At 47.7% G+C, this 12,379-nt stretch overlaps 1 protein-coding gene across 1 annotated transcript in view; it reads left to right on the top strand.

The window, feature by feature from the left end:
• Positions 1-12,379, top strand: part of HDLBP (high density lipoprotein binding protein) — a 20,701-nt gene that overhangs the window by 3,632 nt on the left and 4,690 nt on the right. Inside the window, exons 5-22 of the mRNA XM_009323197.1 lie at positions 1,230-1,436; positions 1,910-2,125; positions 2,977-3,183; positions 3,395-3,502; positions 4,060-4,164; positions 4,636-4,714; positions 5,399-5,538; positions 5,840-5,944; positions 6,206-6,319; positions 6,651-6,737; positions 6,903-7,034; positions 7,339-7,557; positions 8,398-8,619; positions 8,850-9,068; positions 9,749-9,887; positions 10,662-10,816; positions 11,462-11,566; positions 12,291-12,378. Of these exons, the coding sequence (XP_009321472.1) occupies positions 1,230-1,436; positions 1,910-2,125; positions 2,977-3,183; positions 3,395-3,502; positions 4,060-4,164; positions 4,636-4,714; positions 5,399-5,538; positions 5,840-5,944; positions 6,206-6,319; positions 6,651-6,737; positions 6,903-7,034; positions 7,339-7,557; positions 8,398-8,619; positions 8,850-9,068; positions 9,749-9,887; positions 10,662-10,816; positions 11,462-11,566; positions 12,291-12,378 (2,647 nt within the window). The remainder of the gene's footprint in view (positions 1-1,229; positions 1,437-1,909; positions 2,126-2,976; positions 3,184-3,394; positions 3,503-4,059; positions 4,165-4,635; positions 4,715-5,398; positions 5,539-5,839; positions 5,945-6,205; positions 6,320-6,650; positions 6,738-6,902; positions 7,035-7,338; positions 7,558-8,397; positions 8,620-8,849; positions 9,069-9,748; positions 9,888-10,661; positions 10,817-11,461; positions 11,567-12,290; position 12,379) is intronic.

Here is a 12,379-nt window from a genome sequence, read left to right as displayed (position 1 = left end):
AAGCTTCAGGTCAGAGTTCTGGATTGTGTAACTCAAGCCACACTGGTAAGGAGCCACAGCCCCGTTGTTTCAGTTGCTTCTCCTTTCAGTCCTCTAGGTTTTGATTTCTTACCTTCAGATTCTTGAGTTCATAATCAAGATGGTAGTTCTTGTTAGGATATATCACAGCCAGGTATCATAGTGTGTTTTAAAGTGTAGTATCAAAGGTAGTTAATGCAGTAGTTAATACCATGTCTGCTTAGTGCTGTTCAGCCCATGTGTCATACCCTGCCAGAGGGAAGAGAAAGGGACAAACCCTACATAATGTACATCTGAAAAAATAGTTCAGGTCGTACTGCCACAGATCCATGACCCACTGTCCTCAAATATACCTCCTACTGCCCTGGCCCCAGGTCTGAAAGGTGTGTCTGTATTCCAACTTCTTCTAGGCTTGGCTGGCTTCAGTACGGGGACACAGAGTTGAAGAGTCACACCAAGTGATCTTTGTTTGATTCCCACCCCCCTCCCCCCATTGTAGCTTGAATTTGAAGTGTCTAATTACTGTTAGTAGTTATGTATTCACAGGGATCAAGAGCATGGTAGCAATCATAAGCTACCAGGTCAGTAAAAACTCAGTGAGAAGGAAAGAAGTCAGGAATCCCTGTTACAAACCAGCCCTTTAATGGTAGATTGAGAAAGCTCTTGGGACCCCTTTTCTAAGAGGGGCCTTCTAGAAGCAGTCCCAGGAGCAGCATGTGCTACATTGAAGACACCTTAGCACTTAGTAGCAGTAAGCATCTCCTAGCTGTCTGCCTGCTGGAATAGGTTTCTGGTGTTGAATTTCTGTTTCCTAGGAGTCGAACTGTGTCTTGTTCTCTGTAGCCTTGGCAGCAGATATCAGAGTTCAGATAAACTCCACCCATGAGCCATTGTCTCAGTTGCTGTCTGGTACTGCTCCCGTGTCTTACACGCGTCTGTGCCTAAAGGCCTTTGCTAATTCAGAGTACTACTCCTGTGCAAACAGAAGGGTTTTGAGGGAAGGGTGGGTTTTAGACTCCTGGTATACAGGCACTGTAGATCAACTGTTCTGGTACAGTATCAGTCCTCGGACAGAATGTGCTGGGAAGGCATTGTGTTTGCTCCTCAGTGGTACCACTAAGTAGCATCTAACTTGCTTTCCCTGGCTCTGTTCCTGTGGATCTGCCAGTGCAGGCAAGGGTTCTCACAGGTGCTTGGTTCCTGTGTTGCAGGCTTCAGCGACAGTTGCCATCCCCAAGGAGCACCACCGTTTTGTCATTGGAAAGAATGGCGAGAAGCTGCAGGATCTGGAGCTCAAAACTGCAACCAAAATCCAGATACCCCGCCCAGATGACCCCAGCAACCAGATCAAGATCACCGGCACTAAAGAAGGGATTGAGAAGGCCCGACACGAGATCCTGCTTATCTCTGCCGAGCAGGTACTTCAGTACTGTGATCTTTCTCATGGCATTAGCTGGACAGCCATTTTGCTTCTCCATGGTATATTAGATGTTTGTAGCCAGCACGGCCATGGTCAGTGGCTAATATGTTAGTCTGAACAGAGACATATACTGTGCCACTGGCTGTATGAGCACCACTGCCAAGTTCTGCAACTTCTGGTTCTCCATTTTGTCCACCTCTGAAGTCAGATAAGTGTATTTCATATTTGAGGTGAACCATATTAGGTGCCAGCTGAGATAAGGCAGGAGATTACAGAGGTGAATATCATAAATCAGCAGCAGCAACGGCAATATCTGTAGATTGAGAGGGATGGAGATCTACAAGCCTGCAAACTGAAAAGGGTGCTTGGGCCAGAGTGTCAAGCAAGACAGCACTGGGAACTTAGCTGTGTCTGGCAGAGACTGCAATATGGAGGGCAGTTCTCACCGAAGTCTGTTCTGGGCTCTTCCAGGATAAGCGTGCCGTGGAGCGGCTAGATGTGGAGAAAGTGTACCACCCCTTCATTGCTGGCCCTTACAACAAGCTGGTGAGCGAGCTCATGCAGGACACAGGGACGCGCATCAACATTCCTCCACCCAGCGTCAACAAGACAGAGATAGTCTTCACAGGAGAAAAGGAGCAGCTAGCCCAGGCCGTGGCTCGTGTTAAGAAGATCTATGAGGAGAAGGTATGGATGGTCCATAAAGCTTCCCATTTTCCCCTCACCTGTTCACAGTCCCTCTTCCCTTCTTGTTCTACTTTTGTGCATCCCTCTGTTGCATCCTTCTCATGTCAGCTCTGGCTCAGCAGCCCTTGCGGTATATGGCCCTGGATCTTACCATTTCCTCACTTAGCAGAGCGGGACTTGGGGTGATACTACCAAGGAGGTGACAGATTTCTTGCTTTTCTGTGTCATGGGAATTAACAGACCACAAAGAGCTCCCCTGCCTCTTGTTCACACAGGTGCTACTAAGGAAGGAAGTGTGAAGTCTACAGTGGTGGCCAGCTAACAGTATCAAAGTTGCTACATAAGTAGAAGTTGCTGAAGAGTGAATTTCACTCCAGTTTATTTTCCGCAGCCAACATTGCTGTGAATGTCCTTGTTGTGCGTTGTTGGGCTGTTTTTCTTCATGGTTAGGTCCGTATTAGTACCAGTCTGGATTTCAACAGAGATAATCAGCTTATAGCCTAGTAGCCTACGTGGTGTTGCATTATAGTACTGCCTGGAGGACAGCTGGGCATTGAGCCCTGTTGTGCAAGAGTGTGTGTGTATGTGTGTGTGTATGTGGTCTCTTCTATGTAGTGTCCCAGGGAGCTTGACACAGAATGCTAGTTTTGTACTTCACCTGTGAATTTCTGAGCACAAGGCTTTCTGTAGGCAGGGGCCTGAAGGATGCTGGGTACTGCAGAACCACTGTGCTCACCTTTGCTTTGCTCTTTCCTGGGTGCAGAGTTTCACTGCATCTTGTGCTTCTTCCTTTCACTATTCTCCTTCCCTGCCCCCTTGTGATTGATGCCCCAGTGCCTCTGTCCCTACAGAAAAAGAAGACTACTACCATTGCAGTGGAGGTGAAGAAGTCCCAGCACAAGTATGTCATCGGCCCCAAGGGGAATTCCCTGCAGGAGATCTTGGAGAAAACTGGAGTCTCTGTCGAGATCCCACCCACTGACAGTAGCTCGGAGACGGTGATACTGCGAGGCGAGCCTGAAAAGCTTGGGCAAGCATTGACTGAAGTCTATGCAAAGGTACTGATGAGATGGGCTAGGTCTTCTTTGAAAGTCCCATAAAGATATATCCATGAGCACTGACAAGTGTAGGGGGGGTGGTCTCTGTTGGGCTGTTAGAGATGCAGCTTAGAAGTCGATACTGAGGGTGCAACGTGGGAATTGGAACTGAAGTTTTATGAAGACCTCTTCCAGTCTGCCCATTGAACAGCTTCTCTGTTTTTCTGTCTAGGCCAACAGTTTTACCGTCTCCTCGGTCTCTGCCCCCTCTTGGCTTCATCGTTTCATTATTGGAAAGAAAGGACAAAACCTGGCCAAAATAACTCAGCAGATGCCAAAGGTATGGATGAGCTGGTTAGCTTAGCACCCTCTGATGCAGAGTATGGTTTAGTCCAGATCACTGTTTGTAGAAGAGAGAAATGTATTCTAGCGTGGGTAAAACCAGGGAGGAAATGACACAGATCTTAATATTAAGGGGAGCCTCTCTTCTACTGCTGCAAACACTACTCATCCTATGTTATTCTCATGGGTTGAGCCCTTCAAAGGAAGCTTTATGTAGTACTATATTGAGAATTCATGTAGTAGGATACCTGCAAATGCTGACTTCCGTGAGGCTTCTCCCTGGTGAGTTAGATGATATCTAGAGAAAGGCTAGGTGAGTAACTTCTCGAAAGCCATTGCAGACTCCAGGACAGCACCAAAGCCTTGGGCTCTAGATGCTGTGATGTGGCCCGAATTGCAAGTTACCTACTTCTGAAACCATGGGAATGATGTGTGTATTTTGTGGGAAGAAAACCATCTCTTAATGGCAGGGATTGATGGTGTAGGCCTGACAAACAGCATTGACCTGGCTTGTATCTTGGAAAATTCTTACTGGATTCATTGCTGTGTCTCAAGGTTCACATCGAATTCACTGAAGGAGAGGATAAAATCACTTTGGAAGGACCTACAGAAGATGTGAACGTGGCTCAGGAACAGATTGAAGTCATGGTCAAGGATCTGGTAAGTTGGTGTTACTAGTTTGAGTACATAAGAAGAAAGTGGGGGAAGAAGGGGCAACAGAGCAGAGATGATGAGGTGTGTACCGCATCCATATGATGCCTTGACATGCTTAACAGAACTTGCAGAAGACAAGCTGTATAGCAGATGGATGAAACCCTTGGTTACGAAGCTCACCCATGGCATTTTTAAAAAATCAGCAGCAGGTCTTAAATCTTTTGATGCAGAGAAGGAATATGACTCTCTTTCAGTTGTAGCTGGAGAGGCATATAAGTCCCTTTAAATGTTTCACAAGCATGTTGCTCTCAGCTCAAACCAGTGGAGTGCTTCTGCTCTGCTTAACAGCAGGAGGAGTGCTTGTAGCTGATTACTGGAGAGTCAGTGCCAATGACTGGCACTGGCAGTAGGCTGTTACTTAGGGCACAAGACAGAAGTGGTGGCCTACCCTACCTAGTCCTGTACAATTCTCTATAGATCAACCGGATGGATTATGCAGAAATCAACGTTGACCACAAATTCCACCGACACCTCATTGGCAAGAATGGAGCTAACAGTAAGTGGGGTGCCTTTCTAATCCTTCCTATGCTTGGACTCTGGGTGTTTAGTAGACCGTATCAGGGGCTCTGTAGCTCATGCAGTGTGCTGTCTCCATCATGTTTCCTCTGCTCTTCTGAAATGGTGTTGGCACAAGAAGATAAATGGACAGTGAGGCCTTGGGGTGGCTTTAATGTGTGAAAGTGTCTTGGGAGGTTGAACAGTGGTAGGATTACTTTGCCATGTCCTGGAGGAATTTTTTTTTGTGTTGTTGGAGAATTGTCTTTTTTTTTTTTTTTTGAAGTTGCTCTATGTGAATTACATTTTAGCAGCCAATTGGGGGTGGTGGAAATCTGCTTGGTGAGTTTCTCCCCAGAAAATAATTTGGGATTAGAAATGAATGATCATCTTCTGATCTAAATGTGGTACTGTTTGGGGAAGAAACAGATGCCTCACTCTGGCAAGCGAACAATTGGCTCTGTAGATGCCACAGTATTTACTTGTACAGGTTCTAGTGTGGCACAGATCTGTTCTCGCTGAACTCCAGGGTGAAGAGGCACGTTCCCTGTTTCAACCCCACCCCACTGGTCCCTTCTTAGAGGCTGATTTACTTCTTAAACAGCCTCTAAGCAGTGATAATCAAAGTGCCTTGCTTCCAAGTCTTGGCCTAGCAGACTGTGTCACCACAGTCCTTACCTTGAAGTTAACAGGATTAAGGACCTCTACAAGGTGTCTGTGCGCATTCCCCCGGACAATGAGAAGAGCAACCTGATCAGAATTGAAGGAGACCCACAGGGGGTCCAACAGGCCAAGAAAGAGCTGCTGGAACTCGCTTCCCGTATGGTGAGTAGGATGTGATGCTTGGGAGGCTGCAAGGTTTGAGCTATTATGTTCCCTCGTAACCTTCCGGTGCAAGTGTGTGCCCCTTGCCCACCGAGCACTTGGATCTCATGACAAGTGCGAGTTCCTCTTCACAGATGTGTTCTATTCCCTTGGATACCCCTTCTCTGTCAACCTAGAGTGAATTTTGTCTAGAGGAGAAAAGAGGGACGATGCTGGCAAGTAAACTGTCAGGCAGCAAACTGGTAAATAAAAGTATGTGGCTCTCCTTCTGAACACTCAATGTAAACTCTATTCTCATCAGGAAAATGAACGCACCAAGGACCTAATCATTGAGCAGAAATTCCACCGGACCATCATTGGGCAGAAGGGTGAGCGGATCAGGGAAATCCGGGAGAAATTCCCAGAGGTAAGGCTTTCTAGGAGATGAGGAATCCAGAGGGGATATTTCCTACTTGGGTAGTAGACACATCGTCACTGAAGTCATAAATTTAGTGGCTCTGTATCTAATATGTATGAGAAGATAGTTCTTTTGGCCAGAGGCTGATAACATGCTTATCCTTTTCCGAATGGGACAGGGGATGTATAGGATCGCCCCAACCTTTGCATGTGTCTGACACAGCAATTCTTGCATTTGCTTGAGTTGACTATAAATGACCACCTCTTGCAGGTTATCATCAACTTCCCAGACCCTGCACACAAGAGTGACATCGTCCAACTTAGAGGTCCCAAAAACGAGGTGGAGAAGTGCACCAAGTACATGCAAAAGATGGTGGCAGACCTGGTAAGGGGGTCTTCTGTTTGCTGTTCTCTCCTACATGCCTGGATAACCCTGGAATAAAGCAGAACTGTACTGGCTTGGCTAGGGCTGAAACACCTCGAGATGAGGGAGCTGTGTACACTGTTCTGGCTGGATGGGGGTAGGAGGGTAATACCTGTTACTTAAGGGCTATAGGGGAAGGTACTTCCCTTTGCCTATACTTGCAAGTGTGTTGTATAGAGAACTTCCTTGGGGACTAAGGCTATTGTCAAAAGCTTGTTTATCAAGTTTCTGGGATGGGGCCTTGCTTGCCATGACAGTGTAATCTTCAGTTCTCCCTTCCTTTCTCCCTTAGGTTGAAAACAGCTTTTCTATTTCTGTCCCCATCTTCAAACAGTTCCACAAGAACATCATAGGAAAAGGAGGTGCCAACATCAAGAAGGTGAGATATCTTTCCTATCTCCAGTGCTCAGTATGTTCACTGCCTGCAGCTAAATCCCACCTGCTGCTCTCTCCTGCTCATTGGTGATGTGAAATATAACCTCCAAAGGCTTTTTTGTGACACGGGACACCTCTGAGATGATTTTTTTTTTTTTCTTTGTGGCAGATCCGTGAAGAAAGCAACACCAAAATTGATCTCCCAGCAGAGAACAGCAACTCGGAGACAATTGTTATTACAGGCAAGAGAGCAAACTGTGAGGCTGCTCGCCACAGAATTCTTGCCATCCAGAAGGAGCTGGTAAGTGAAATGACTGGCCTGTTGCAGATGAGAGACTTGAAAATGTTGCTAGAAGACATAAATACAGAAGAAGTGCTTGTAGTAGGGAGGAGACAAATGTGAATGTCAGTCTGTTCTTGACTCTTACACCTAAGTTTGTGGCTGCTCATGTGTCAGGATTAGCCAGTCTCAAACCCCTCTGGTCAAGCATTTCTTAGACACAGCTCTGTAAAGCTCCTAGCAGTGTGGGAGTGGGAGGGTAAGCAGAGTGGACACAAACACATTTCTGCAGCTTGACTAACAGCCTGGTACTGTCCTCTCTTAGGCCAACATCACAGAGGTGGAGGTCTCTATTCCTTCCAAACTGCACAATTCCCTCATTGGCGCCAAAGGCCGCTTCATCCGCTCCATCATGGAGGAGTGTGGTGGAGTCCACATCCACTTCCCCACTGAGGGCTCTGGCAGTGACACTGTGACCATCAGGGGCCCAGCCCAGGATGTGGAGAAAGCCAAGAAACAGCTGCTGCACCTGGCAGAGGAGAAGGTGAGCCTTGTCTCACAGGGGAAGGAGCAGATTGTTTTAGTAAGCTGTTTCTTTTCTGGGGTTGAAGCGATCCCCTCTGCCTGCTGGGAAACCTCTGGCATCAGACAGCCTAATCCTCTTTTAAGGGATTTGAGTACAGTTTGAATGATTAAAAAAAAACAATGCTTCCATTCTTGTGATAATGAGTTCTTCCCCCATGGTAGAAGAACTGGCTGTAATGCTTCTCTCCCCAGGCATATTCAAAGGGTTAAGGTTCCCTACTCCCATGGTTTGAATGCCGTTGGGTATCCACACTTCTCTGAAACAGCTTACTCTGTATCTCCTTTCCTTTTTTCTCAATCTCTGAATTCCAGCTCCAGTTCTTCCATTTCGCTGCATATATCCAGGTTAGAGTAACCTCAGGTTACAAGACCTTTCTCTGAGTTGTGACTGACTGGTCATTTTACTAGCAAGAAAAAACCCTTTCTAATATCAGCATGTGAACATGTTCTCCTGATTGGTTGGTTGCCTCTGCTGCCTGGCTTGCAGCAGTCAGATAGCAAAAGGTTATCCTGCCTTGTGTGAGTGTCAGACCCTTCTCCCAGGGAAGTCTTTTCTGCTCATATTCTCACCAGTCGTGCTGAGTGTAGAGTTAGCTTTTCAGCCCTGAGAACATCTTTTGGGTAGTGTTTTTAATTTAAGACATTGTATACCTTTTTGACTTCAACAGCACGCTGCATCTACCTTGCTCTTGCAACACTGCGTATGTGGGTGTAGGTAACATACCTGCATGCTTACTGTTGATGCTGATGTGTATTTTCTATATATTGACATGTTCTATGGGTATCTGACTCCTTTAAGCAAACAAAGAGCTACACCGTGGACCTCCGTGCGAAGCCAGAGTACCACAAATTCCTTATTGGTAAGGGTGGTGGCAACATCCGTAAGGTGCGTGACAACACTGGGGCCCGCATCATCTTCCCAACCTCTGAGGACAAAGATCAGGAGCTGATTACTATCATGGGAACTGAGGAGGCTGTCAAAGAGGCGCAGAAGGAGTTGGAGGCCCTCATCAAGAACCTGGTACGAACTACTTTTTCTCCTTTCTTGCCTGTTGCTGTAGCAAGATGTAATAAGTCAGTGTGGAGGACGTGCTTGTCCTAAAACCTTCTGCGTCCCTTCATGGGAGCTCAGGAAGATCCTCCTTGCTGTCACTTGTTGAGGTGAGGTTGTAAACTGATTGCTGTTTAGTGCAGCAGACTTGTGCTTATCACCAGGACAGGCAGGGTTGACTGGCTGTCATCTGTTGGCAGGATAATGTGGTTGAAGACTCCATGGTGGTTGACCCCAAGCACCACCGCCACTTTGTCATCCGGAGAGGGCAAGTTCTGCGTGAGATAGCAGATGAGTATGGTGGTGTGATGGTCAGCTTCCCACGCTCTGGCACCCAAAGCGACAAAGTCACCCTCAAGGGAGCCAAGGACTGTGTGGAGGCAGCCAAGAAACGCATCCAGGAGATCATCGAGGACCTGGTATGTTCCAGGAAAGCTGTTTCTTCTATACTGTACACCAAGCTTTATGTGAACAAGTCCCACAGTAGTTCTGGGATTTGAAGCTTTGCTGTCAACATATATAGGGTCTGCAGACTTTAGATCCCAGCCTGGGGAATGGCAGCTGGCTCCAAAATGGCAATGCTATATGAAGGAATTGCCTCCTCTGACCATCTTCTTGGGTTTTAGAAGTGGAAACAGGAGACCCTTCCTTGGTGTACTTCTAGACATTAACAGATTGGAGCCTTCTTGTGCCTCTCCATGCCTGGCCTTGGGCAGTGGTTGCTCTCTGGAGTTTCCTGTGCTGTTAGTATTGTCTTTTGGAAGCAGCCAACTGTCAAACCCGTTCTCTTCCTTTCCTTCCTTCTTTATCTTTTTCCTTTCTTCTAATGCTTCCTCCTCTTCAGGGTAATAGAGAGCTTGAGCTTTGGTCTTGGAAGCCTTTAACATCATGGGTTGGAGGCAGCCTTCATTAAGAAATCCTCTGCTAACTTCTCTGAGAGAGGAAAGATTCTAGGAAACTTTCAGATCTTCCTCTGTCAGCAGCTGTTATCTTTTCTAACTCCTCGCTATGTCCATTATGGATTTCACCATGCACAAGCATCCTGTTTTCCGGTGTGAAAGAGGCTGCATCGCAACAGAGCAACTCTGCTTTCTCACAGGAAGCTCAAGTGACAATCGAATGCACCATCCCACAAAAGTTCCACCGCTCCATTATGGGCCCCAAAGGATCCCGCATCCAGCAGATCACCCGGGACTATGGTGTCCAGATCAAATTCCCCGACAGGGAGGAGAACCCAGGTATACCCATGGATGCATGTTCACATGGTAGTTGAGGTGATCAAATGAGTGGAGTGGAGTGTAGCCTACACTCCATATCAGTGGAGATGTTCTCCTTAAAATCTATGGAGAACTGACCCCAGGTGTTCCCTGCAGTGTCCTTGAATCTGGGCTTAGCATCAACCTTGTTCTCTTGGGAAGAGGGAACAGTTTCAGGAGGTAAAACCGCAGACCTGGGTGTTCTGAATGTGTTCTCACCGCAGAGCACCGGGAGTATGAAGTCCTACTCTGGCAAAAAGGGCTCTACAGGCTTGCCGAGATCTCTCTGATCTCTCATGCTCTCTCATTGCTGGGTGTACTGGTGTACCTCCAGCACAGCTAGGGCCTGTTGGATACTCTGGCCTAGCACCAGCCATCCTGCTGTAACATCCAGTCCTGTGCTGGTGAACTTCCCTGTTGGGAAGAAACTGCCAGCCTTACTTGTTGCCTCTGCTGACATAGGAGTGCAGCCTCCACTTCCATAGTGCAGCTGCAGGTCCTTTCCATGCAGGCAAAGGCAGTATCAGTGCTGTGCAGAGAGGTATGGAGGAGACTGTCTCGGTGGATGTTCTTGTTCTGCTCATTCCAGGCTAAGCCATAGCAAGCTGCCTGTGCTAGGAGTAATCTCCTCCATAGCAGTCTATAATGTCTGACCTCTTGTGGCAAAGCCCAGGCTGAGCCTGGGGATCTGAAGGAGGAGATAATGAGCAAGGAGGGGACTCTGTGCATTTAACACGAGACTTTCCATGTTTCCAGCCCCTGTTACAGAGCCAGTTGTGCAGGAGAATGGTGAGGAAGGTGGGGAAGGCAAGGATGGGAAGGATGCAGATCCCAGCTCTCCAAAGAAGTGCGATATCATCATCATCTCTGGCCGCAGGGAGAAGTGTGAGGCAGCCAAGGAGGCACTGCAGGTATGTGGCTTTCTAAGCCCCTTAGCCATGTAATGTAGTGATGCCCTGATGCAAGAAGCTCACTGCAGGCTTTAGTGATGGTAATAAAAACTACTCAGTCAAGGTTGCAATCCAGGTGGTCACTGATGCTAACTGTGGAGGTGGTCTGTACCACTCAAGGGAAGTCCTCTGATTGCTCTGTGATTTAGCCTGGTGGCTTGACCTCGCAGTGTCATAGTGCCTGACCTCGCAGTTGCTAGAGCTTGTAGGCAGCCCCGAGTTACTTGCCATAAAAGCATGACATGCTTGTTTTATGGAGCACAGCTGGAAGGAGAAAGAATCTGATTGAGGCTGAATCATTCTAGCTTTAGCAGAGACCTTGCCATGCTTCTTTATGTTGTCCAAGTCTCTGCTAGATGGAAGCCAAGGATATGAAAACAGCCTGTCCCCAGAGGCGGGGTTTAACATTGCTTGTTTGGAAAAAATGCTTTAACAACCAACAGGTTATCTTGGTGTTTGCAGCTGTTCTCTCTTCCTGTAGAGTTTGTATCCTGACTACAAGGGAGTGTACCTCAGTTCAGCAACACGTTCTTTTGGGCAAGTATATGGCAAGCTGAAAGACAGGAGAAGTTTTTCAAGTGGTAAACTCTGCTCCCTCCCCTGCAGGCTCTGGTTCCTGTCACTATTGAGGTGGAAGTTCCCTTTGATCTTCACCGTTACATCATTGGCCAGAAAGGAAGTGGGATCCGCAAAATGATGGATGAGTTTGAAGTAAGTTGTTGCCCTTCCTCCCATCTCCTCTGTCCTGGAGAATCTGTAAGTGACCATGTTTGTGGTGATGGCAATCAGCTGCGACATACTCAGGACCTTCCTGGCTTGACCATGGAATACAGGCTCTGTAATAAGAAAATGAGACCTGTTTGATTTAGTCCCTGGCACCAGGGCTCAGTAGGTTTCGTGCTGAAGCTGTATGATCGGTGTTGATGCCGTGAGTGTTGCATGACTTGTTTGGTGCCTACAGGGATTCCTCACCAGTGTGAGAGTTGTTTTCCTCCTAGGCCATGGGAAACAGCTCTGCTGTGCCTGCCCGTTTGGGAGAATTCCCCAGAAGCCCACAGGGACTCCTGAGGCTGATGCAGGTTGGCTGCAGGCAGTGCTATTGAACATGTGTTTGTTTCCTAGCCTCTCCAGGCTGGCTCAGGGACTGCTGGGGACTGAAGCCCCACAGCAAAACAATCTGATATAGATAATGGCTGAAGAAACATGGGTCTATTCAAAAACTGTCCAGACACGGTCCCGGGCAGCTGACTCTAGGTGGCCCTGCTTGAGCAGGGGGGTTGGACCAGATTGACCTCCAGAGGTCCCCTCCAACCTCAACCATTCTGTGATTCTGTGGTTCAGGCTGTCTGGGTGGGAGCTGGTCTTGGCAGCAGGGGAGATCAGTGAGATGCCAACCTGCAGTGATACAAAATGGTAATGGTTACTTGTTACTCAGGTGAACATCCAGGTCCCTGCTCCTGAGCTGCAGTCGGATATCATCACCATCACTGGGCTGGCTACGAACCTGGACCGTGCCAAGGCCGG

The sequence above is a fragment of the Pygoscelis adeliae genome, unplaced genomic scaffold (genome assembly GCF_000699105.1).
Source record: "Pygoscelis adeliae isolate BGI_AS28 unplaced genomic scaffold, ASM69910v1 Scaffold544, whole genome shotgun sequence".
NCBI lineage: Eukaryota > Metazoa > Chordata > Aves > Sphenisciformes > Spheniscidae > Pygoscelis > Pygoscelis adeliae.
Note: the sequence above shows the minus strand (reverse complement) of the source record. Positions and strands in the feature narration are given on the sequence as shown.